This window comes from Mangifera indica, chromosome 11 (assembly GCF_011075055.1).
Source record: "Mangifera indica cultivar Alphonso chromosome 11, CATAS_Mindica_2.1, whole genome shotgun sequence".
NCBI lineage: Eukaryota > Viridiplantae > Streptophyta > Magnoliopsida > Sapindales > Anacardiaceae > Mangifera > Mangifera indica.
The window spans coordinates 16,749,905-16,777,196 of NC_058147.1; the positions used below are offsets into that span (position 1 = coordinate 16,749,905).

Here is a 27,292-nt window from a genome sequence, read left to right on the forward strand (position 1 = left end):
TACATCTTTAATCATTGTTTGGGTCACTTTTTGTCCCAAAGCTTGCTTTAAAGCATCCGTTTTACCTATCTTATCCCAGTGAAGTGGTAATCGACATTTCCTCCTATAAAGTGTCTCATACAAAGCCATCCAGCTAGTTACCTAATAATTATTATTATACATGAACTTCATTAAAGGTAAGACATCAATCTAATTCACTACCTGATCTATGCAACATGCTATCAACATACCCACAATCACCTAAGTTACCCTCTCAGTTTGCCCATCATTCTAAGGATGATAGGTTGTGCTAAAAGTAATTTGGCACCCATGGATCTTTACAAGCTTTACATGAATACCGAAACAAATCTCATGTCTCTATCTAATACTATAATCCTAGGTACCCTATGGAGTCTGAAAGAATGTGAATAAGAAAACATGGTAAAATGACACGCATGCAAAGAAAGACGCAAGAATCAAACATAATGCAAGTAAGCAAAAAGAATGTTAGAATATTACCTACTTCAATCTTGTTTATTTGATGAAGGATGATAGAGAAGAGTTTTACACTTATCAAGCCTCTAAAGAGGTCCACCAAACCAAGCGTTTTCTTTCTTTGATGAAATTTTAGAGTGAGAAAGAAGCGAGAGAAGTGTTTTAGCCCAAAATAAGTTCATATGTTTAAAATTGAACTAATTTTGGCTTTATATATTGGTGGACCTAATCAGTAGTAACATAATTGTTGCACCTAGTTAGTAGTAACATAATTGTTGCATGACCCTTGTAAATTCTTAATTTAAGAAATTCCCATGTATGTATATCATACATATACTTTAGCCACTATAATTTTATCTCATAAACACCTTAACTCTTAAAGTATTATTTTACACTTATATAACACTTTATATAATGCAATGTTTATTACCCTTCAAAAAGTGCTAGCTAACCCAAGATAATTAATCCTCACTCTCTAAAATGTTTGATTTATCGGTATGACCCATTAGGTTCACTATAACGTAGTTGTGAGACTTTTTTTGGACGATTTAAAAATGCATCTGAATACTCAACAATTGTGGTAAATATCTCGTAATGTGTTGTAACCCTTAACCATGATGAAAAAACACTCTATCTAATTTAATTTCTCAATCATATGTTTTGTGTAAGTAGGATCCTTTCATTGTCTAATCTTGAATCGATTTCAGGCTTATGGTCCATCAAAACCCTAATCTCAATGCTCTATGAATCATCATTTGATATATTTAGAACATATCATCAAGAACACACTTTGTAAGACTTACATTATACTTTGGTTAGAGATTTTGGTGTTCAATATTTATTGATATTAGTTTAAGAATTCAAATTTGGGTCAAACCAGTAGATATCCTTAACCCAACATTTTTAAAGTCAATGAATCCCGTCTTGATCATTATTGGTCTTCGCATACAAATAACACATGACCAACAAGGCCTTTCGTGTAGCATATGGTTAGCCCCGTATTTATTCGTCGTATGAATCACAAACATCCATATTGGATCCACCCATGACATCTTAGGTCAAAAGATTACTTTATAAACTAGTAAAATCATATAATAAGTTATTGACTATAATTTAATAACCATGTGACTTAGTGTTATTAGTCATGTTTAAAAAACAGTTTTCTAACTGTTGATCAATACTGATGCCCTAATGACATGACCGTCATTGTCACCTGCACTAATATCATCTTATGATATTCAATAAAGGCATTCAGCTTTTATATCTTATAGCTATCTTCTCAAGATGATGGTTCAATTGTTTTAGTGTCGATGCCTTTGTCAGTGGGTTATAACATTCTCTGCTAACGTTGTTTTTTGTATTGTTATCTCTCTAATTCCAATAAACTTTCTCAAAATATAATATTTTCACTAAAAATGTTTGGACTTTTGATGTATCCTTAGTTCATTTGCTTGTGTAATCGCACTAGTATTGTCACATATGGTTATCAAATAAACCATATTTATTACCACAAAATTCATCTATGAACTTGCACATGTATACCCCTTCCCTACCATACACACATACACACACATATATATATATACAAAAAAGATAAAATGCCCTTGAAACTGATAACACGAATGATTCCTGTGGCATACACTAAGAAAACTCTCACTTGCACTAGAGTCATTTGCTTTTGTATCTCTTACCTATCTTTTCAAGATAATGGTCTAACTTTTTTAGTGTTGTTTCCTTAGTCAGTAAATCAATAACATTCTCTACTAATGATGTATGTTGTATTGTTGTCTTTACAATTCCAACAAACTCTCTCAAAATATGATATTTTCACTAAATATGTTTGAACTTATAATGCACTCTCAGTTCCTTTGCTTATGCAATCACACCAGTATTGTCACAAAATATGGTTATTAGATAAGTCATATTTAATACCACACAAAATTCATATATGAACTTGCACACCCATGCAATCTATTTTGTTGTATCTGAAGAAGCAATATATTTAACCTCTATAGTGCAGTTTGCTATGGTTGATTTTTTGAAACTCTTTAAACTACCCATACCCCTATTACATATGAAAATGAACCTTGATGTAGACTTTCTACCGTCAATATCTGAGTAGAAATTAGAGTCTAAGTATCCCTGAATATCCATAACTCAAAATATGCTCCTTAATTCTTTTTAGGTACTTAAAGATTGATTTTATAGTCAACTAATGTTTTTCGTTAAGATTAGTTTGATATCTATTTATAAAAATTATGACATATGCTATATCAAGTCTTGTACATAATATTACATACATGAGTCTGCCTATAGCTGAAGCATAAGGCACATTATGCATCCATTATTACTTTTCATCGTTCTTTGGACTTATATCTTTAGAAAGATGAAGACTATGAATAAAGGGCAAAAGTCCTCTTTTTGAGTTTGCCATGTTGAACTTCTTTAACAATTTTTTTATTTACAATTTATAAGATAATCTAATTACCTTATTCGTTCTATCTCTATAGATACTAATTTTACAGACATATGTAACCTTTACCAAATCTTTCAGGAGAAAGTTTTGGATAACCAGATCTTGACCTTATTTATCATGCCAATATCATTATCCATCAAAAGTATGTCATTTACATACAATATAAGAAATGTAATTGCATGATCCTCAACCCATTTCTAGACATAGTGTTTATCTAGATTTTTTATAAAACCAAATGATTTGATTGTTTCAACTCCTTGAAGCTTGTTTCAATCTATAAGTAGAGCAATGCAACTTGTATACCTTATATCTTTTGGCAGTTGCCTTAACATCTATTTGCGAAATTTCATAGTTATGGTATACAACATTGACTAGCATTATCTGGATAGATTTAATCATAGCTACGGGTAAAATAGTTTCCTCATAATCCTTATTTCTAAGTATACCTTTCTACTACCATTCTAGTTTTATAGGTACCTACCTGTCCATCCTTGTCAATCTTTCTATTGAAGACCCTTTTATAGCCTATGAAAACAATTCCTTTTAGTGGATCAACAAGTGTCCAAACTTGATTAACATACATGGATTCTATTTCAGAATTTATTGCTTTCAGTAATCTACCTGAATCAGTATCTAATATAACTTCCTCATAACTTCTAGAATCATCATCATGATCTATTTCTCTCATAAAGAAGGATTCAAACTCCTACTCATGAAGAAATTCATATTTGTCTTGAGGTTTTGATACTCTAGAAGACCATCACATTGAAATTGGTACATCAAATATAGAGATCTTTCTGAGATGACAGACTAGGCTCAACCTATTAGATCTAAAGCTCTTTGAACTTTTCTTTGAGCGCTATTCTTCTTTCCATACCTTCTTTTTGTAAGAATTTTCTCCCCAAGAAGTATGCATTTCTACTAATTGAAATTCTTTGATCATTTAGAAAGTAAATCTAATATCCTAAACAATCTTTAGGATATCCTACGAACTAACCCTTTTCAAACTTGATATCTAGCTTATCAGCTTTAGTTAATTTAACATAAGTTGGACTTCCCCAATTTCTAGATAATTGATATTGGAAGACTTGTTATACCACATCTTAGATGGCGTTTTCTGAATAAACTTAGATGGTGCTTTATTCAGAATATGTGTAACAGTAAATAATGCTTATCCTTATAATGATGTTGGTAGACCTGTAAAATTTATCATGGACCATACCATATCAATATAGTACGATTCCTCATTTCTAATACACGATTGTGTTTTGGTGTACATGAAAGAGCCATTTAGGATGTGACACCATTTTCCTTTAGATAATCTTGAAATTTCATACTCAAATATTCACCTTCACGATCTAATAATAAGGTCTTAATATTCTTTTCGAGTTGTTTCTCCAATTCATTTTTGAATTCCTTGAACTTTTCAAAGGATTTAGATTTCTATTTCATTAAATACACATACCTATACCTTGAATCGCCAATAAAAGCAATGAAGTATTGGAAATCACCTCTCACTATTTCATTAAATGGCCTACATACACATACCAATGAAGGGCATTTCACCTTATATATAATTTTTTAAATAATTTTTTAATAAAGAAGTAGTGTTTCCTTTATTTTGCAATAATATAAAGTATGTGTATGAACTGTTTGAATGACTCACTTAATACAAACTCAATCATCAAATTGTTCCTTATAGACTTGATATAACTTGAACAATTATATCACACAGTAGACATATTGAATATCTCTGTTGAATGTCATGAGATGATATTAGTGCAGATAACGATAATGGTCATGTTATTAGGATATTAGTATGGAGTAACAATTAGAGAACTATTTTTTGAACTTGACCAATAATGATAAGTCACATAGTCATTAAATCATAGTCAATGACTTATCGTAAGATCGTAATTGTGTACAAAGTAATCTTTTAACCTGAGATGTTATGATCAGATCTGATATAAATACGTATGATTCATATGGTGAATATATATTGGATTAACCACATCTTGTAAGACAAACCATACTAATCATGTGTTATTTGTATGTGAAGAAGAATGATGGTCAAGATGGGATCCGTTGACTCAAAAAGTATTGGGTTTTGAATATCTGCTGATAAATATTAGAAATTGAATCTCTGGGCAGAGTATAATGTAAATCATACGAAAGATGTTCATTATAACATGTTTCGAATATTTAAATCGGTATTTGATAAAGAATCAAAATTAGGACTCCATGAGTCCAAAATCGATCTAGATTAGACAACGGAAGAATATTACCTATATGAAAAGTACAATTGGAGATTTTAGGTTCGATGAAGTATTTCTTTATTGTGGTTTAGGGGTTATGAGACATTATTAGATGTTTACTATAGTCATTGAGTTTCCTCAACTTGACTATAAAGAATTAAGTGCTAGCCACTTATCTAAAGGATTATCAATGTTTTAATGCTTACACTTAGTCACCTTCATCATTGTCTTTGTGATTAGGTACGCAGTATCCTATTTCTATTTCTTTTTATCTTACCATAAATTATCTTCTTGTTATCCCTCATTTGTTTCAAATGTCACCCAAGTTGTTGAACCTAAAACTTACTCTTAAGCTATTAAAGATCCAAATTGGAGAGTAGCCATTGATGCAAAACTTCAGACTTTAACTAAAAACAGTACTTGGAGCATTGTTGATTTGCCTCCTCATAAATTACCAATTGGTTGCAAATGGGTTTTCAAGATTAAATACCAATTTGATGGTTCTATTGATTAATATAAGGCATGACTTGTTGCCAAAGGTTATTCACAATAAGGAGTAGATTTCCATGAAACTTTTGCTCTTGTGGCGAAAATGACCATAGTTAGATGCCTTCTAGTTGTTGCTTTTGTGAAGAATTGGGCTTTACATCAATTGGATGCTTATAATGTCTTTCCCCAAAGTAACCTTGATAAAGAAATTTACATGTCATTTCCACTAGGTGTCTAAGGTAAGAGTGAGCATTTACTTTGCAAATTGAACAAGTCCTTGTATGGCTTAAAACAAGCGTTAAGGCAATGGTTTGCTAAATTTTCCTCTACCTTTTTATTAGATGGTTTTGTTCGATTTTGTTCAAACTATTCTCTATTCACTAAATCATCTTCAAATGGTTTTTTAGCAATACTTATTTATGTGGCTCATATGATTGTTATTGGAGATAATTCTACTCGAATTGCTTCCATGAAGAAGAAACGAACGATTTCATTTTAAAGATCTTGGTAATCTTCGATACTTTTTGGGATTATAAGTAGATCGTTCCAAGCAAGGGATTTATTTGTCACAATGAAAATATATGTTGGAACTATTATCTAACACTGGGCTATTAGATGCGCATTCTCTCTATATTCTAATGGAACAATCAATAAAATTGTCTACAACAAAAGTGAACTCTTGCATGACCCTTCTCAATACAGACATTTAGTTGGTAGTCTCATCTACTTGACAACTACAAGGCCATACATTGCTTATTCAGTTCATGTTCTAAGCTAGTTTTTGAGTTAGCCCTGCAAACCTCATATGGAAGTTGCCCTTAGATTGGTACGTTGCTTGAAATCTATTCTTTGGCAAGGCATTCTTCTTTCATCTTCATTTGATTTCACTATCCAAGTTTTCATTGATGCAGATTGGGTTAGTTGCTCGAATTCTCATCGCTCCATCTAAGATTTTGTTCTTTGTTTAATTCCTTACCTATCTCCTAGAAAAGCAAGAAACATCATACTATTTCTTCCTCTTCTACTAAATCTAAATATCAAGCTATGGCTTCTGCCTATCGAGAAATTTTATGGCTTCAATCTTTGTTGCACGATTTAGGCATTTATCAATGCACTCTAGCTTTCCTTCATTGTGATAATAAGGCAACACTTCACATTGATACAAATACTATTTTCCACAAAAAACTAATCACATTGTGATTGATTATCATATCATTCGCGAGAAAATTCGACAACTCATTCATACGACTCATATTTCTACTTTACAATAACTAATAGATATTTTCACCAAACCTTTAGACAAGAAACCTTTTCAACGACTTCTTAGTAGATATCTAAAGTTAAATTATTTTTGGTCAAGTTTAAATTTCATTTTGTTGATCTTGAATTGATTTTGAATTAAATGTTATTGTTTAGTCTAGCCCATATGAGGTATTTAGTACAAGTTTAGGGAATGTAGCCCTACCCAATGAAGAAAATTAACCTCAGTTCCATAGTATAAATGAATTGTTGGGAAATAGATGAGGCGTGAAACTGAAAGGCTAATATTCATTTGTTTATTAAGATTTTATATTGAAAACACACTTTAAAGCTTCAGTTCACCACAAAATTTTTCTTTGTAATTATAAAATAAAACAATAAATAAATAAATTATCTGCTTCTCCAACAAAGCCACAACTCCTTCAATGGCATGTGCAACTGCAACTGCAATTCCCAACTCTAGTTTGTTAGCCTCAAAACAACCCTCTGAACTTCAAAAACATTTCAATCACAACTCGACTTTCTCTTTAATATCAGCAAGGAGAACACTCAGGGTGAGAGCGGAAGCTATGTCTACTACTATTGAGAAGCTGGGTGTGAAGATTCAGAGGAACCCTCCTGAGTCCAAACTCACTGAGCTCGGTGTCAGAAAATGGCCCAAGTAACTCACTCCCCTATCTTTACATTTCTTCTTGAATTGGTGAATGATTTTAACTTTCCTGATTTCTTTCTGTGCTTAATGTCAGAAGAAAGTACTTACAAGGGATGACATATATAATCCTGTTGACTTTTGTATTTGGCTTTGTGTTTGTTTATTTAATTTAAGATCTTTCATTATATCTTATTCGTGAAGTTTTTGTACTGTTATTTATCTTGTGTTGAGATCTTTGTAAGTTCATGCAGTCTTCACAACTCTAGTCTGGCCTCTATTTTATTTTTCATGTTTTGTTCTTATAAGTTTGACTTACTTGGATCAATGGGTAATTGTTGAATGAAGAGTCAGACTTGTAATTTTGTTCAATTCATTTGGCCTTGAACACTTGTCTTTTAGAGCTCAAGACTTGCCAATGTTTGATCTTTGCATGCTTGATGGGTTGCCTTTTCGGTTTTGAGGAGAGAAAGGGGTAGAGGCTGATTGTGATTGAGTATCGGTATTGCATCTTCCTAATGATTGATAATAATATGGGTTTGTTCATGTATAATTCTCATTTTCTTATTGATTCTTTAACTAGTAGCTGGTGAGAATTTTTATGCATATATTGATGCAACTGTGTTGATTCATGGCGATTATGTTTGACTGATGCCATTGTGAATGGGCAGATGGGGTTGTCCACCAAGCAAATTTCCCTGGACTTACTCAGCAAAAGAGACCTGCTATCTGCTGGAGGGAAAAGTTAAGGTTTACCCTGATGGCTCAAATGATGCTGTAGAAATTGGCGCTGGTGACTTGGTTGTGTTCCCAAAAGGAATGAGCTGCACTTGGGATGTTTCAGTCGCTGTGGACAAGCACTATAACTTTGAGTAATAATCTTATGTCTTTTGCCTCTATTTTCATTATGAATAAATGTGTGTGGACCAACGCCTTTGTTTACTCTTTCCAGTAGAATTACTGTTAATGAATGTGTCTGGTACTTGTGCTATACAGCTTTGTTTTGGAATGAGATTCCAATGTGATCAAGTATATTGCTCTATCCTGCTACCTCTCTCTGCTTTTGTATGCATATAGCGATACTAGACTAATTTCGAAATTAATTGAAAAAGCTTAGAAAGTGATGGTTGCACAGTGTCAAAACCAAAACAAAGGTATGGTAGAGCGTAGAATATTCAGATTGGAGTTCAGTGTTTAAATTAAACTGACCATGACTTTTCAATCAAAAAATCTGTTTGATTTAAATATATTGTTTCAACAATAACAACGGCTCCTGTTAGCCTCATTTATGTGTGTCAACTCAGTAATTGTGTTGTGACAGATGATATAGCGCCTAGAACTGTTATATTTTAGTTGGACATGTGCCGTTTTTGGTGTTTCATTTAGAGGCAGTATATTCATTAATCTATATCAAATGTCTAACATCAGTTTCTCATCTGAACTTCCTCACAGTCACCCCAGTTTTAGTTTGCTTCAATTTCTGAGTGATTTTGTAGCCCAAAACATCTGAGATATTGTTAGGAACCTGCTTAATTCACCTCCAACCAATTCACATAGCCAGCATACACAAACATGATTTTCAAGAGGCAAACAGAACAACACCCAAAATAGAATAACACTCCACTGTATTGTATATATTCTCAAATAGATAATTTTGTCAATTCAAGAAATTGGTGCTCTCCACTTCTGATTATTCTTGAGGCCAGAACACTTCCTAATTTGTCTAGCTTTCAAGAGGCTAGACACTGTCCCTTAATCAGCCAAAAACTGGCCAAACAAAACTCAATTTTTTCTCCCCCCTCTCCTTATCCAATGTTTCTTTTATGCTTACTCACTTCATAACTGTCCATCCCCATTCCAAGTCCTAACAGATTTTCTCTTCTTTTTATTTAGCTAGCTTCACAACTAAGAGCTTGTCTTGTGAGCAAGCTAAGCTGTGTATAACATATTTGTGTCTTGCAGACAATAGTTGCTTTGCTCTTGATTGATGAAAACATTTGTTTGAAACCTCAGAAAAGACATCAACAATTGCATGTTAAAATCGGTATCCTCCAGGTTTTGTATCTGGGTCAAAGTTATAGTTAAGTTTTCTTGATGTAGCTTGAAATTCGGGGCAGAGAAGTAGGCAAAAGATGTTATTTCTGTACATTCATTACGGTTAGTCTTATAGTTGGAGAGATTTGTGTGGTACTTCAGGAAAGATTATTCTTTTAACTCTCTTGTATTTGAATCTATCCATCTTCATCTTTCTCGGTAACAAATCTTCTCATTTGGATCAACATCACCCGGATTCCTTGAGCAAATATATGTATCTAGCCAAAGGTGGAACGTTTTGTTCTAGTCTTTCAAGGATCCTTTTATGCATATAATAATTCAACCATTCTTTTTCCAGTAAATTTGAGCCAAGTTGTTGAGATGGAGCTCCAGCTCGAGTTTGACTTTTTTTGAGCTAAGTTGGTTGGATTAGTTTGAATTGATTAACAATTGTACATTTCACCTAATTTTACGAAATCAGTTGATAGTGTCCATGTGCATGTCATTGTCAAAATAGGATGCAATGAATTAATTTTTTTGCAAGTAATGTATAAATTAGCTAGCTTTCATTTTCATTCAATCATCTGCATTCATTTTGCCAAAACAATAATAATCAAAGTGGTTAAGATAAGAAAGATTATGGTTTATGAAGAACTCTTCCAGCAAGCAAGGCAGCTTCCATGGCTACAGAAATAACTTGAATAACTTCATCAACTTGACATGTGTTTCCCTTGAATGTTTGGCCTCCTATTTTCTTGAAATTTGTCATGCAATTTAACAAGTTTTGGCTGCACTCTTGGCTCAGATAATCGTCTGCATTTACAACACTTTAATCTCAAACCGATTTAATATTTAAGAAGAAAAGAAATAAATGTCATCTTATTTAAAACCACATTTTAAAATCTCAAACTAGGCTTGTTATCAAGTGTTATGGTTCAAGCTTGGCTCGATTCAATTTATGTAAGGCTTGAGTTTAAGATAGAAATTGTTGACTTAAGCTCGATTTGGGAAATTACAGTTAAAATTCGTAACTTATAAATTTATTAATTATCATTCCATATTCAAAGTTCTATTTAGGTTATACTTGTGAATTTTGAAAGTTTAGGGTGTCAAATAATTTTCTGTCACACTATGATATAGAAGTTTAGCAAGGTAAATGTAGGTTTTTAGTGTTGTAAATACAAATTTTTAATTTTTTAGGAGTTTATTAATATTATGTATGTAGGACCCTATAATGATAATAAAAACCAACTAATTTTGTCAAAGACATGAGTTATATTATGACTAGATAGACAACTTGTGAAAAATTGTAGGTGTAAAACACATGCATGCACGTCTATGTATAGTTCAAAATCTAGTCATATATGCAGATGAACAATACTATACATGTCGTCGTTCATGACTCTAGAATTATAGATTACATTAGACAAGCGATGCACAATTAACGCCTGCCTAGGCATAGCTTATTTCAGGCCATTCATGGGAAAAGGCTTCCTATGCACAAGCCCTTGTACATTTCAAGCCAAGGTCAACACAAATTTTAGTCAAAGTTTCATGCACACCCATGCATAGACATATTGAAGGGTCACTAGCAAAGCATTTTGTGCAAGTTTAATTGTGCATCGGCAAAGTTGAACTTCCATACACGCCTATGCATTTGTAACATGCACACCTATGCACAAGTCCTATAAGGAGTCACGACTAAATTTCCCTGTACATGATGAAGTTGGTCATTAAAGTTGAAGTCAAAGCAAGGTCAATGCACGGCTATGTAGAGTGTATGCACACTTGTACAAAAGCAAAATTTTAGGCATACATATTTTTGTACATGTGAAGTGTTCACAATTTTGGAATTTTTGAAGGCTTGATCAAGTGAAGCTATGTATGACCGTGCATATTATTTGTATGCTCGTACATACCTATGGCACAAATAAGAATTAAACCGTTGGAAAGTCTGGTAGAGACTGACTTCATTTGCAAAGTGGATTTTGTGGTGAGGCATGTCAACGGCTGCCATTTCAATTTTGATTCACGACAATGTTGGAAGAAGGAATTGAAAAACAAGGGAAAATGGTGTGAATGTGATTAATGTAGCATGTTTGTTTGATGTAAGGGTGGGGTCGTAGATGCCCATATATGAACTAGAGGACCACCGACACTGACATGTTATTATTAATTTGATTGGAAGAAGAGATGTAGAGCATTAATTGTTTGATTATACAAGAAGCATCCACTTAAGATTATGAAAACCAAAGTAAACTTGCTTACTGTTGTGAGCTTGAACACAAGCGTCATGTTTCATACAACAAGCATCCAGACCATCACAGGGTTTTTCTCCAGGGCATCCACTGTATAAAATCCCACAATACTTGCCATATCTCAGAAATGGAGGCACTGCAATTAAAACAAAATCAGTCTCCGTCTCCATCTCCATCAAATATATTAATTTATTATACCTGAACAGAACTCCGATTCGCATTTTCGGCTGCAGTCTTTACTCTGCAAATTAAGTCATCTCTATCACCTTAACCTTGTTGCTGATAGAGATGAAGAATCTAACTTTAATTAATTAAAATCTTACCACAGACACTGTTGCATCTATGCCTTCAACACCTATGTTAAGGCCAACAACAGGAGCAGAAGAAAGGCTCAAGAAACCAGCAGCAATGAAGAGAAGAAGACCAAACATTGTTGCTCAAAATTATAAGAATATATAATTAAAAATCAAAGGGAGATGGATCGGTTGGTCTTGATTGAAAGCTGAGGATTTTATAGAGGAAAGAGCTAATTGCATGAGGCTGGATTTGTTTTCTAGTGACTCGTGATATGTTTTTGTAGTCTTGTATTTGTCATATTCACTTCTCATAATTACTAGGTTGGGTGGATCCGAAGCTACAAGTCTGGTTTGGTGTTCAGATCAAATATTTCTTTAATAAGAATAATATTATATGTATTTATTTTTGAGTGTATATATAATATATTATTTTATAATTAAATTTTATTTTTTAATATAAAATAATTATATTACTTAATAATATATATCAAATGTATATTTATTTATATATTAAAAATAAGTATACATAATTTTATTACTCTAATAATACTATATATCTCATTAGTAGCATTACTTATCTAATTATTAACCCTTTGGAAACATTTTTTTATTAGTTTGGATGGGTTTGAATTCAAATATATGCTAGTTACTATCTTATGTTTAAAGCAACCCAAGGTAACTTGAATCTGTCACCAACCTATTCTTCACCAACTTGTAATTTTTCTTATTATTATAATTTGAGAAAAAAAAAAAAAACAATTTGGGTAGTTGTAGGGGTCATCTCGTGAACAAACTCTTTAAAACATGATTAAAATATGAAATTGTCATGGGATTTGGATTGAATTACAAGTTCTTGAATTGAAAGTGATCATTTTGTATCAGTCTGATGGAGAGGTTTTCGACAATTGAGACCAACTTTTTCTATAAAGCAATAGTGTTTTCGATCAAAATATCTAATTATTAATGGGATATCAATTAAATTTAGATACAATTCTTCGATTTAATAAATTTTAAAAAGTAAAAAATTTTATAAAAATATAACATGCTTAGTTGAAATATCTAATAAAATTTGATTTGATTTGAATTCATTTATATTTAAAAATAATATTTTATGCTATGGAGAAACGAATAGATCCTGCTACATGTTAGTGATTATGTATGGTAAGAAGATAGAGAAATTTGTAAGGACTCTTCTGGTTTTGGCTTTTTTTTTTTAAACAAAGCAAAGCAAACGCCCCTATCACATATTATTTCAAATTTCGATTGCATCATGATTAATTGGCCGGTATTATTGGTTGTCATTTTTGATTTTTTGAAAAGGGTTGACATCTAATTATTTAGGAATTTAATTTAACTCAAAACATAATACTTTCATTTTCATTTAGATTATACTTTAAATGATAATGTGTCATATAAATGTTCGATTAGAGGTGTTAATGGGTTATGTTAGACTAGCATATAGCTTGATAGAATTTGTGAATAATACTTGGTGCATATTTATCCAAACATGCAACAATCAACCCAAAAAATTAAAAATTGTTTTTACTATTTATTTAGTATGTGCAATTTTCTTATTTTTGCAATTTAACTAACCAAATCAACTCTAAATCTAACCAAATTCATTTCATCATAATTACAACACAATGAGCTTTCTTTCAAGTTATGGACGTACACAATTGGTATAGAATAAGATAATCAAATTACAAGTAGAATATAGTGGCAGAAAAGGTAATTATGCTATAACTTTTCGCCATAAGCAAAATTAACACACATACAGACTCTAATTTGAATTTCTAAGAAAACATCGAATGTAACCAAGACATAAAGGAAAGTTTCACCAACCTTGCGGTCTTCCACCATCAATCTTCCACCAAGAATGATTGGATAAAGAAAATGAGATAAAAGTCAACAAAGTTTTCTTCAAATTTTCATTCAAAATGCAAAAACCAACCAATTACAAATGAAGGCTCACCCCTTTTTATAGGAGACATAGATGACAATGATACACTTTAATAAAAATAAATAAATATAAAATCAACTAAAATCCCTAATGTATGCTAAGCCATCCATCACAAACTAAACCCATACCCAATTTAATGAATACAAGACAAAATAGTACACCTTTTTCTTAAATGTAGGAAACTTGTTTCCTAACTAAGGCAATCATCTTTTCTTCTAGTTCAAAACCAACTAAAGGCATACTTTGAGTTCTTTGGGCTTCAAAAGGAGTCTTGGACGTTTGGGCCAATAGTGGACTTCAAAAGTTATACTTTTGAATCAATTGGAGCAATTATAAAGTGGGTCTTAAGTCCACTTTAGGAGGCTATACCCAAAGGTAGATTTGGACCAAAATTGAGGAGGTATTACATCCTTGGGCTTGTATGTTGCTAGAAATTTATTCATCTTAGCTTCTTGGGTGGCATGGTGACTTGAGGAAGATATGGGGCTAAAAAATGGAGAAGGGCTCGTGTATGCATCATCCTCTCTGGGTTGAGAAGGATTTGCCCTTAAATCCTCAAGATGACTACTCTCCACTTGCTGACCATTCATAAACAAGCTCTCTTTCTTGACTTCTTTTCCCTTAATAGCTTTATGAACTTGTTGTGGACTAAAATGAGTTAAAGAGATAGTCTTGTCATTGAATTTAAAGGAGTAAGTGTTCTTCTTGCCATCATGTTTCACTTCCCTATCAAATTGCCAAGGCCTTCACAATAACAAGTGACAAGCATCCATAGGAATCACATCACATAAAATCCAATCATTATAATGCTTGCCAATAGAGAAGGAAATAAGCACTTATCTTACAACTTGTAGGCTGGTTCCATTACTCAGCCATTGTAGTTTGTATGGTTGAGAATGTGGCATGGTTAATAATCCAAGTTTGTCTACTAAGGTGGATGAGGCCATATTTGCACAACTCCCACTATCAATAATTAAATAACACACTTTACCTTTAATAGTGCACCTTGATTGAAAAATTTGGAGTCTTTGCTCTTCATGAGGAAGGGGCTTAACATGCAAAACCCTTCTAATGACTAATAACTCTCCTTCATCAGCTCCTTGTAGAATTTCTTCTTCTTCCTTGTTGGTTTCATCACTTTCATGGCTAGAAACTTCACTTTCTTCTTTTTCTTAAAGGGACTCCTCAATAGTTTGTATCTTCATCAAAGATAAAACTCTCCTATTAGGGCATTCATCTTGGAAGTGTCCATAGCCTTGGCATTTAAAGCACTTTTTGTTGGAGAGGTTGGTCTTCACCATATGAGACTTGTCCTTAGTTAGTTCTACCTCTTTTTCCTTGTCTTTATCCTTGAAAGAAGAACTAGCAACATTTGTGTAGAATGGGGAACCTCTATGGAAGGTAGTTCCCTTGGTAAAAGATGTGCTTTTGTTAAATAATATCCCTTTAGAGAATGACTTGGAAACCATGGGCTTTATAGCCTTCTTTTGCTTCTCCATTTTAATAGCTAACTTACACACATCTTCAAAAGTGCAATATGGTTGCAACTCCACCATATGAGCAATGTCTTGATTCAATCCTCTAATAAATCTTGCAATGGTTTGCTCTTTTACTTTCGACAGCTCACTACTCATCAATAGCTTCTCAAATTCCCTGATATAATGTTCAACACTATCACTTCCTTGCTTGAAAGTGTGTAATTTGAGGTAAAGGTCTTGTTTATGATTGTTGGGAAAAAATCTCCGTTTCATAAGCTTCTTAAGTTTCTCCCAAGATCTAACTTTCTCTTTACCATCCCTTTCTCTTTGTTTTTTAAAATTTTCCCACCACAAAGAAGCATAGTCTTTAAATTTTAGGGTGGGTATTTTGGACTTTTTCTCATCTGAATAGTCTTTGTACTCAAAAACCCTTTCTATGGCATACAACCAATCAATAAAGTCATTTGGATCCATACTACCCTCAAATTTCAGAATTTCAATTTTCAATCCCTTATTGTTATCCTTATTTCTCCTAGGTGCCCTGTCTTGTTCTTCTTCACTTGAATAACCATAAAGCATCAATTCCTCCCTATTATGTCTAGAATGAGGATGGCAAGGTGGAGGAGGGGGTATTTAGCTTTGTATTGAAGTTTGGGGTTGTGATAAGGGTGTCTGGCTTTAAGTGAGGGTCAAGTCTCTCATCATTTGCATCATTTAATTCATTTGGTCTCTAATGGCCTTAAGTTCTCCTTTGACCTCTTTTTTTAGTGTCATGTGTGCAAATTCCCAAGGATGAGGGGGTGAGGAGGATGAGGATGAAGTTCTTTTATGGGGCATTTTTGTTAATGGCAAATGGTTATAGGTGTTTGAGGGTTAGGGTGAGTATTGGTAAGTGTTTAGGTTAAGAAAGGTTTGTGTTTTAGGCAAATTAAAGTTCTATGAATCATAACTTTATGGTAAACAGTAAATTCTGACCATGAACAGTAGCTTCGAGAAGAAGATTATAGTCAAAAAATCACAAAAATAGCCTAGGCTCGAATACCAAATGGTGTATATTTATCCAAACATGCAATAATCAACCCAAAAAAATCAAAAACTGTTTTTACTGTTCATTTGGTATGTGCAATTTTTTTTTCTTGCAATTTAACCAACCAAATCAACTCTAAATCCAACCGAATTTATTTCAACATAATCACAACACAATGAGCTTTCTTTTAAGCTATGGATGTACACAATTGGTATAGAATAAGGCAATCAAATTACAAATAGAATGTAGTGGCAGAAATGGTAATTATGCTACAACTCTTTGCCATAAGCAAAATTAACACACATACACACTCTAATTTAGATTTCTAAGGAAACATATAATGTAACCAAGGAATAAAGGAAATTCCACCAACCTTAGGGTCTTACACTATCAATTTTTCACCAAGAATGATTGGATAAAGGAAATGAGATAGCAACCAACAAAGCTTTCTTCAAATTTTCATTCAAAATGCAAAAACCAACCAATTACAAATAAAGACTCACCCCTTTTTATAGGAGGCATGGATGACAATGATACACTTTGGTTAATAAAATTAATATAAAATCAATTAAAATCCCTAATGTATGCTAAGCCATCCATCATAAACTAAACTTATACCCAATTTAATAAAAACAAGACAAAATAGTACACTTTTTCCTTAAATGTAGGAAACTTGTTTCCTAACTAAGAAAATCATCTTCTCTTCTAGTTCAAAACCAACTAAAGGTATACTTTGAGCTCTTTGGGTTTCAAAAGGAGTCTTGGACGTTTGGGCCAATAGTTGACTTCAAAGTTGCACTTTTTGATCAATTAGAGCAATTATATAAGTAAGTCTTAAGTCCACTTCGAAGGTTATACCCAAAGGTGGATTTGGACCAAAATTGAGCAGGTATTGCATCCTTGGGATTGTATGTTGTTGGAACTTTATTCATCTAAGCTTTTTGGGTGGCATGGTGACTTGAGGAAGATGTATGCATCAATACCATCTATAAAAATTAAAAAAATTATAAATTATAAATTAAAATTTTATAGGTTGATTTACAAAAATACCCACAAAGACAATACATTATGCATGGGTCTTAAGGTTTCGTGGGCTAACCCAACCCATCAAGACTCATATTTTTATGGATCATAACACGACATGATCCATGACATATCAACCTTGCATTTTCAGCCTAACATAACATGGCTTGATCAACTATCACTTTTATCCCTAATATAATTTAGCTTGTTATATTTGTTTTGTCTTCTTTAATTAGGTTTTCTATGTTTTATTTTGTTTTATAGTTTTATTAGGATATATATACATATTTAGCTTGTTTATCATGAAAACCTAATATAAATCAATAAAAATTCTTCTGAAAAATTGTAATAGGTTTGTAGAAACATTCCATGGAGAATATTTATTTGTAGATCAAGGCATTACATTAGAATCTTTATCTTGAGGATTTTGTGAATCATCAAATAAAAAACTAATTATTCGAACAATCATTCTTGATTGCCAATTAAGCAACCAAAAAATTAAAAGTTTCAATAGCAATGCAATATCTATTATTGTTTTTTTTTTCTCCTCAAAGAGATAAATTGTTTTATAGCCGGTGAGTGAATCAAGAGCAAATCAACCTCATATATACTGGCAAATTTGTACATTATTATACCAATTGAGGGTATAATATTGTGTATACCTTAGGAACTATTCATGTTATCAGTTTTAGGGTATTTTATCTTTTTTATATATGTGTATGTGTAATAATTTATCAATAAAAGAAATCATTTTTTTGTTCATATATGTAAACTGCTTCCTTTATTTGCATTAATATAAAATTCATATGTGAACTATCAAGATAATTCACTTAGTATGTAAAACTAAATTATCGAATCGTTCTTTATAGACGTGATATAAGTTAGACAATAATATTACATAGTAGGCATACTGAATAGCTCTATTAAATATCATGAGACGATATTAGTGCAAGTGACAATAATGATCATGCCATTAGGGCATTAGTACGGATTAACAGTTAGTGAACTATTTTTTGAATGTGACCAATAACTATAAGTCACATAGTCATTGTAACGTAGTCAATGACTTATTTTATAATTGTACTAGTGTCCGAAGTACTCTTTTGATATGAGATACCATGGTCAGATCTGATACGGATGTATATTATTCATTTGTTGTACAAATATGAGGCTAGTCATGCTTTGTATGAAAGACCATGTTGGTCATATGTTGTGGTTGTATGCATAGACAAATGATGATTAAGATGATATCAGCTGACTCAGGAATAATCCAGTTTTGAGCTCTTGAACGAATTTCAATTAATATTAGAAACCAAAATCTCTGGCTAGAATAAATGTAAGTCTTATGAAGGTTGTTCGTGATGACATGTTTTGAATATAGTGATCGATTATTGATAAAGTTTTGAGTATAGGGCTTTGATGTACCATCAGCCTAAACTCGATCAAGATTAGACAATGGAAGGATCTTACCTAAAAGAAATGTACAATTGTGAAATTAGGTTCAATGGAGTATATTTTCATCCTGGTTTAAAAGCTATGACACATTGCTAGATGTTTACTATAGTCATTGAGTTTTTGAATATGTTTTTTGGATTGTCCAAAAAAAGGGTTTACAACTATGCTACGATGAACCTAAAGGGTCACACTAATAAATCAAACATTTAGAAAAGTGGGGATTAATTATTTAGGATTGGCTAACAACTTTCAAAGGGTAATAAAGATTAAATCATATAAATTGTTATATGGGTGTAAAATAACATTTTAAGATTTAAGGTGATTATGAAATAAATCTAGTGTGGCTAATGTATATGCATGGTATATATATATATGTGTGTGTGTGTGTGTGCATGATCATTGTTTAAATTAAGAATTTAAAAGAGTCCTGCAAGAGTTAGTTAATTGTTAACTAAACCCACTTTATATAAATATGAGTTTAGTTTATTTTAGCCTTTAACACATTCATTTGAACTAAAACTCTTTATCTCACTAAAAAGCATTTCTCTTCTATTTTTCTCAAGTTTTGGCCAAGAGCTTTTTTGCTTGGTTTGGTGGACTTTTTTAGAGGCTTGACAAGTGACACATAAACAAGTGATGTTGACCATGCAAATAGTCTGATGAATATTGACTGGACAATATTTCATGTCAGACATGCATCTGTGTGTTGAAGGTGTCGTGCATGCTTGGAATTTTAGTTGTGCTTGGATACCTATACATATATATAAGACATTTTTTTTGTGTGTAAATTTAATAAGCATATACAAATCGCACATAAACCTTAGCCACTGGTTATGTACTCTCTCCTTTTACCATGAGTAGTAGTTCCAATCAAGAGCCCCAATAGTCTTTTTGATTGGATTTCTACTTTCATGTTCGTGCTTCACATAGATACCAAGGTGTTTCCTCGTGAATGTTAGATAACATACTTTCTCTAGCCATGTGAAGGTTGAAGAAGCTGTCAACACAAGTATAAATCTAAAACACCTTATGAGCATTTTATATGCTTATGAATTTTATATTTGAAACGGGTATCCTGGTTGGGGTTTTCAAGATTGTTTGATTTTAAAACTTTTAAATTCCACTATGTTATTGGTTGTCGATGCCCTAAAAATCCTATAGTGGTATCAAAGACAATGTTTAACATAATTTTCATGAAAATTATATCTATATTGTTTTGATTAATTTTATGTTTTAGTTGCATGTAATTTGATTAATCAAACTGGGCATAAAATTGGTAAAGATGATTTGTAGTTGTGTTATTACACGATTTGTTAAATATCATGTACAACATAAACTGTGTTAAATTATTGAGTGATGATTCTTTATTTTTTTATTTCTTTATTTTTTTTTTTGTTGATATATGCAAGTTAATCTTTGTTGAATGCCATAGGTTTTGTGTTTGCATGAAATCGCCTTCAAGTTGTGTTGCTTGCATGATTTGAGGGTAGCCACCAATGTGAGTGCAGTTTACATGTCGTATTCTCTCATCTGGTGATAGGTTTGCCAAAAATTGAAAAGTTTTCTAGATTTTTTGTCATTGGAAAAAATCTAGAAAACTGATTCTGGAAAAACCTGTCATGCACGATTGGAATCAAACCATACATGGTAGGTGTCAGGTGAACACCCCTTGGAACCATGTGTTGGAGTCATGACCTCCACAGAGGTGCCAACCATATACCTTAGTCACCTCTTTGTCGTGCCCAATGTCTTTTCCTGTGCTTTTAGCCATGCATCATTATGAAATTTTAGGGAATTTTAGAAGCACGACTAGACACCAAACCTGCATACCTAACAAATTAGAATATCTCAGTTTATTCTTGTTTTGTTGAATTTGAACTACATTGAGATTTTCTTGAGCTTTAGGGTTGAATTACAATTTTACAAAATTTGAGGGCTTAAAATGTAATTTAACACTTAGTATAATAATAATTAAAATTTAATTTTAATTGGTATGTATATGTATGGATGTATATATGGAAAATGCTCATTACATAACCAATGAACCTTGTTGATGTTTTTATTTTTTTTTAATTTCATTTTTGGGATGTAATTCTTAAATATGGTTTGTGCGCCTTGTTATTATCCTTTATCTTCTTTAGATTAGGTTGCTTTATTTTCCTTAGAAATCTGTAACGAGAAAACAAAACATGTAATAATTAAAGACTAGATTTTGAAAGGACAAGCACAAAAACCTGAAGATGAAAATTCACTTAAGTTGACTAGTTAAACTCCTCTTAGCTTGAAAGACATGACACTAGTTATGGTTATGTATTGACACATTTTATTTTTACACTGTAGAATGTATGTATAGGGTTTATTTTGCAAATAACACCTTTGAGCTTGGTCTTTATGCCACCTAAGAGCAAAAGGATACTTTTAATAAGAATCTTAATGATTCTTTGGAAGTCCAGTGCCTCATATTGACTTCCATATCACTTGAGCTTCTGAAACAACATGAGGAAATGGATACGCAATCCACACTTGCACACCTTCAAGAATTATATGACACTTGTATAAGGGCTAGATGATAAGAGGTGTCAAGTGTGTTGTTTGATTGCAAACTCTCTAAGGAAGGACAAGTTAGCCCTCATGTGGTTAAATGTGTTGGTAAGCATAAGCTTTATCATGGACAATGAGCTTGCCATTAACCTAGTGTTGAAATCCCTCCCTAAATCTTGACCTAATTTCATTATAAATTTTAACCTGAATGAAAAGGAGAAAACTCTTAAAAAGTTGTTGTATATGCTTAGACAAGTTGAACAAGGAGCTTGAAAGGTAATTTTGATTAATCTACTTGTGGTTAAAGCCCAAGCATTAAAAATCAAGGCTAAGGGTAAAGATAAGGCTAAGGCTAAGGTTAAGCTTAAAGTAAAGAAACAACCTGATACTACTACTCTACCTACAGGTGATGTAGGGAAGGAAAAGGTTGTCTACTTCTATTGTGGCAAGACAGGTCATTAGATAAGACATTACAAGGCATATCTAAAGAACAAAAAGAAGAAGACAACTAAAACCTCTACTATAAATATGTTTGTCATTGAGATAAATTATTCTCTTTGTTTATCCTAGGTTATAGACACAGGGTGCAGTTGTCATCTTTGTTCTGATATGCAGGGACTATAGTAGAGTAGATTGCTCAGCAAATAAAAAGTTGACCTATATGTTGAAAATAGAGCACGTGTTGCTGCATTAGCAGTAGGGATTTATTATCTTGGGTTATCCACTGAGCTGGTTTTAGAATTAAGAAAATGTTCCATCTATATGTAGAAACTTAGTTTCTATGTCTATTTTAGACAAAGAGGAATATTTATTTTCAATTGTTGGTGGTATTATAACTATCAACTTAAATAATATTCTCTATGAAACAACTAAATTGCATAATCTTTTATATATTATAAAACTGGATAATGAAATTCTCAATGTACAAAATAATAAATGATTAAAATCGAATGATCTGAATACCACACATTTATGGCATTGTAGGATAAGCCACATAGGGCTTAAATGTATAACAACATTTCTTGAATAAAGAATCTTGCAATCATTTGACTTCTAGTCATATGATGAATACAAATCATGTCTAGTAGGTAAGATTGCTAAAACACTCTTCACTGGACACAATTGAAGGGTGATTGAACTATTAGGGATTGATAAACTATTTTAAATAGCTAAAATGAACCTAAAGGGGGGAAAAATAGGTTCTTAAAAGAAAATTTCAATAAACATAATTTTTGCACAGAGCTATTTGTAATAGAGTATATGAGTACAATAATTACAAAGTAAACAGAAATAAGTATAATAAATATAAAGCAAGTAGACAGTTAAGGCAAGTAATCAATAATCAATAATCACTAGGGCTGGATTGAGCCAAGCCGAGCTCAAGCTCTTTTGAGCTCGAACTTGGCTCAGTTTGTATATAGCAGAGCTCAAGATTGTCGAGCTCGTGGAAGCTAAGCTTGAACTTGGCTCGTTTTAAACTCAAGCTTTTAACTAGCTCGTTATTAAAACGATGTCTTTTTAAAACATATTGGTCAAAATGACATCGTTTTGTATCAAAATTTTTATTTTGCAAATTTGCCGAGTAGCTGAAACTCAAGCTTAAGAATGTTAGCTGAAGCTCGAGCTCGAATAAGCTTGGTTCGAATCTAGCCTTAATAAACCACTAAACAAGTATTAAGGAGTAAAGTTTATAAAAGCTCAATTTGGTGTGGTTTGAAGTTTTATCTTACAAGTCTCTTATATCCACTTCTCCAAGCAATTTTCAGAGTTTTGTTATCACTTGAAAGACATTTTACATGTAGTTTGTCTGAGATTACACCCAATACATTAGTTTTTTGGGATTATGACGACACGTTTTTTATTACAAGGGGATATGAGTATCAAATGCCTCTCTGAGGCTAAAAAATGTAGGTTGAGTTCATTTGGACTCTTAAAGAATAGAATGAAAACTTAGTGAGAGTTTTAGAGAGACAAAAAAATATAGAATCTATTTTAGTTTTCTTTCTTGAGTGTATGTGTTTAACCTTTCTCTTTTCTAATGAAGTTGAATTTATAGAGCTAGGTTACGAAGCTGAGTAGGGTCTTATTGAATTTGAGTTGCCTTAAAAAAAACTAAATTTTTTAGTGAAGACATCTTCGATTAGAGTTGTAATAGATAGCTTTAAGTGTATTTAGCACGGGCGACAGATTCTTGTTAGAGGGGCTTGCTCCATTTCTTTATTTAGTAAAACATATCCAAAAGCTTGAACAAGTGCATGGCGACTTATGCATGACATGAGGACGACTTGAATTATTTAAAAAAGGTGTATGGCTGGAAGCATTCCTTGGCATGGCTGGACTTCATTAAAAAAATAAAGATCTTGGCTTGACTAATAATGGTACTTGCATTGTTGGACTAATGATATATCACGAATGGATAATTGCTTGCAAATTGGCATGACTGGGACAATTTTTGCACAACTAGGCATTCTTGTTCTCTTAAATTTCATATAAATTTCTAGAATGCTAAACAAGAGGTACATAACTTTGTCCTGGTTAATACATTATTAAGTCTAATTGCATGTTATTTTTGTCCTGCAAAACTCAACCTTTGCCCATTTTGTAATGTTTAATTCATTCCTCAGACATGCCAGCTTTTTCAAGTTATGTTTTTATCATCATTAAAATATTAGGGATCCAACAATCTCCCTTTTTTGATTCATGACAAAAACTAAGTTAAAATATAATCATCAAAGTGAGAAATTTCCTTTTATATCAATTTTACTCCCCCTCACTTTAACAATTTTGCAAAAAATTTCATTACCAAATTTGATAAAGGAAGAAAATTTATAGGTTTAAGATTTTTTTTGGAAAAATTTCGATAAAGTCTCCTTTGTATTCTCTAATCTCCCATTTTTTGTTATTAATCAAAAAACCGTAAATAACACTTCTAATGTTCAAAAAATATATTCCACACCCTTGTTCAAGTAATTCTAAACAATCAAAGACATCCAAGTGACATCAACAATTATCATAAAAAGCATTATGAATCACCATCAGAGTGACATTAAAATTAAATGATATCCAAGTGTTGAAATAAACCTAAGTAACATATATAACAAAGATAGTGAAAATGGTATGACATACAAAATGATCAAACTATGATATGAAGTAATATGCATAATCACGAATGGCAATTCATCCAACACAAACTTCTTGCTTGAAGTTCTCAGGATCCTCTCTTAAGCGTTGTTGATCCTTTGTGAAACACTATTGTTCATGCATGATTTGATCTTGCCTTTCATAAAGTCCATCCAAACTGAGTTGTAGAGCTTGAAACCCTTTGCTCATGAAACTCATCATGTGAGCATATTGATCCTAGAGTGGGTTTATAACTTCTTCATTTTACATTCTAGGTTATTTTTCAACCTAGGAGCTTAGTCTTGGAATATCACTTCGTGTAAGAGGAACATTCACTTAATACTTGAGTGGAAATCTTTCTTCTTCACTATCAATAATTCTTTAATGCCTTCGGTGGCATGCTCTAAATTTATAACCTCCTTGACAAGTCCTTTCAATTGACTCCATCTTTATTAAGGTTTGACCAAAGATAAATGCATTTTAGCATTCTTAGAACATATTAGTTAATTAAACTTAGATTTTTATCATCATCAAAACATTAAGATTGAACAATCTCCATTTTTTGATAGATGACAAAAATCTAGTTTAAAAGAAAAATATAATACATAATAAAGAATTTAAATATAAATCACAGTTACTCCCTCTCACTTTTAGCCATAAAAATATTTTTTTTACTAATTTCTCCCCCTTTTTGTTAGCAATAAAAAAAATGGACATCAGAATCAGCAAGCAAAAACCTATATATTAATCAAGTAGAAGTATTAGCAGACAATACCAAACTTATAAATTGCTTACAAATTTAATAAGTCATTAGCCCAATCTTTCCCCATTTTTGTTATAAATTAAAAAAATTGATAGAATTTTCTCAATTTTTTGAATATCTCAAAATGATTAATAAATGAAACACACTTCCAATATCAACCGACATCAATCAACCAGTGACATAATATCAACATCAATAATAAAGCTAGGCCATCTATAATATCATTACGAGGAATGAAATCATAAAAGCATAAACAACAGTATGCAATAGCAATATCAATATCAATATATAAGAAATGAGTGTTAGCATCAATACATAGAAAAAATAAAGTAAAATAAGAAACTATGATTATGAAATGCATGATCATGAATGACGATGCATCCAATCACGAATTTCTTATTGAAAATTTTCATGATCTTCTCTAAAGTGTTATTGTTCGTGCATGATGTGATCTTGCCTTTTATGAATGCCATCCATACGAAGATAAAGAGCCTAAAACCCTTCACTCATGAAGTTCATCATATTAGCATATTGAGTTTGGAATGAGTTCATCATTTCTTTACCTTCCATTTTGGGTCGTCTTTTAGTTTGAAAACTCGATCCTGGAAGATTACGAGGTGGTGAAGGAATTAGATACTTAGGAGGAATTTGTTCTTCTTTACTATCAATAATTCTTTGATGCCTTGGACAGTAAGCTCTAAATCGGTAGCCTCTTTGATCAGTTCGTTCGATCAATCCCATTTTTACCAAGGACTAAGCTAAAAAGAGGTCTAAATATCTAAATTGTATAAGATAATCTGGATCTTTGTCTTCTAGGTTTAATCCAAGTTTTCTTGCAATAAAGGATACGATCATGTTAAACTGAATTGCATGATCATCATGTTTAATAAGGTATAATCAATGGATAAGCCAACAAACAGTATCAACTTGAATTCTATATTAAGTAACAAACATCAATTATAAGTCACGAATTGAGACAGATTCATTCAAGTTTGTTCAAGCATTTAGAGTATAGGTAATTATCCTATAAAGGATCCTATAGACTGGATTATCCAACTTTCTAGACTTAGATGTGAATCATAAACTTCTCGACCTCCTAACTTATTCCAAGCTATAGAATGATTAAAGTTTTTTAGAGCACTTATTATTCCATCATAATCACATTCCAACCATTTAGCAAGCATTTCTAAAGTAACAATAAAATCATGTCCAAGCAATTTGAATTTCATAATATAGTCTACAATGTGATGTTCAACATCCATGCCTACTTTCAGTGAACTGTAAAACTCGTAAACCAGATTTTTATATATATTAAATCTAAAAAAAATAGATTTCTCCATTTCATTTGATTTACAATCTCTATAAATTGATCAACAATACTAATTTCCTCTAAAATAGGTAAGAATACACACCTTCCCACAAAAACTTTTTTATTTCTAATTTCACTCAAGTAAGCCTTTTGTTCATCACTTTCAACAAGAATATTATAATATGATTGAGGATTACCTCTAGTTCTTGGACCCATGAAGATGAATCACAATAGTAAGGATTTTAAAACTTTCCATAGACACAAATTTGTGAGAATCAAGATGAATCCAAGACTAAAATATAAGAACTTATCAACAATAATCTTTCGTAAAGAAATGCAATATGATGTGAGTATGCTATGAGTGTTGTCCTTGTGAGAAATTTTTTTTGAAAAAAAATATAGAGCAAAATGGTGCAAACCGAAGC

General features: G+C 32.0%; 2 protein-coding genes across 2 annotated transcripts; one reads left to right on the top strand and one right to left on the bottom strand.

The window, feature by feature from the left end:
- The first annotated feature begins 7,222 nt into the window (after window positions 1-7,222).
- Window positions 7,223-8,645, top strand: LOC123228952. The gene is made up of 2 exons (XM_044654478.1): window positions 7,223-7,615; window positions 8,275-8,645. Exons 1-2 carry the CDS (start codon window positions 7,380-7,382, stop codon window positions 8,477-8,479), a joined length of 441 nt encoding a protein of 146 aa, XP_044510413.1. The 5' UTR covers window positions 7,223-7,379; the 3' UTR covers window positions 8,480-8,645.
- A 1,541-nt stretch (window positions 8,646-10,186) lies between these two features.
- Window positions 10,187-12,430, bottom strand: LOC123229203 (phospholipase A2-alpha). Its single transcript, XM_044654851.1, has 4 exons — window positions 12,219-12,430; window positions 12,094-12,136; window positions 11,906-12,031; window positions 10,187-10,450 (listed from the first exon to the last, which is right to left on the bottom strand). The coding sequence occupies exons 1-4, from the start codon at window positions 12,324-12,326 to the stop codon at window positions 10,275-10,277; spliced, it is 453 nt and encodes a 150-aa protein (XP_044510786.1). The 5' UTR covers window positions 12,327-12,430; the 3' UTR covers window positions 10,187-10,274.
- Window positions 12,431-27,292: the final 14,862 nt, after the last annotated feature.

Excerpts from the sequence above, each read along its gene's own strand:
- LOC123228952 (XM_044654478.1), top strand. The coding sequence starts at position 7,380 with ATGGCATGTGCAACTGCAACTGCAATTCCCAACTCTAGTTTGTTAGCC. Across the intron at positions 7,616-8,274 it reads GGTGTCAGAAAATGGCCCAA|ATGGGGTTGTCCACCAAGCA; the intron begins GTAACTCACTCC and ends GTGAATGGGCAG.
- LOC123229203 (XM_044654851.1), bottom strand. The coding sequence starts at position 12,326 with ATGTTTGGTCTTCTTCTCTTCATTGCTGCTGGTTTCTTGAGCCTTTCT. Across the intron at positions 12,137-12,218 it reads TAGATGCAACAGTGTCTGTG|AGTAAAGACTGCAGCCGAAA; the intron begins GTAAGATTTTAA and ends CTTAATTTGCAG. Across the intron at positions 12,032-12,093 it reads CGAATCGGAGTTCTGTTCAG|TGCCTCCATTTCTGAGATAT; the intron begins GTATAATAAATT and ends TTTTAATTGCAG.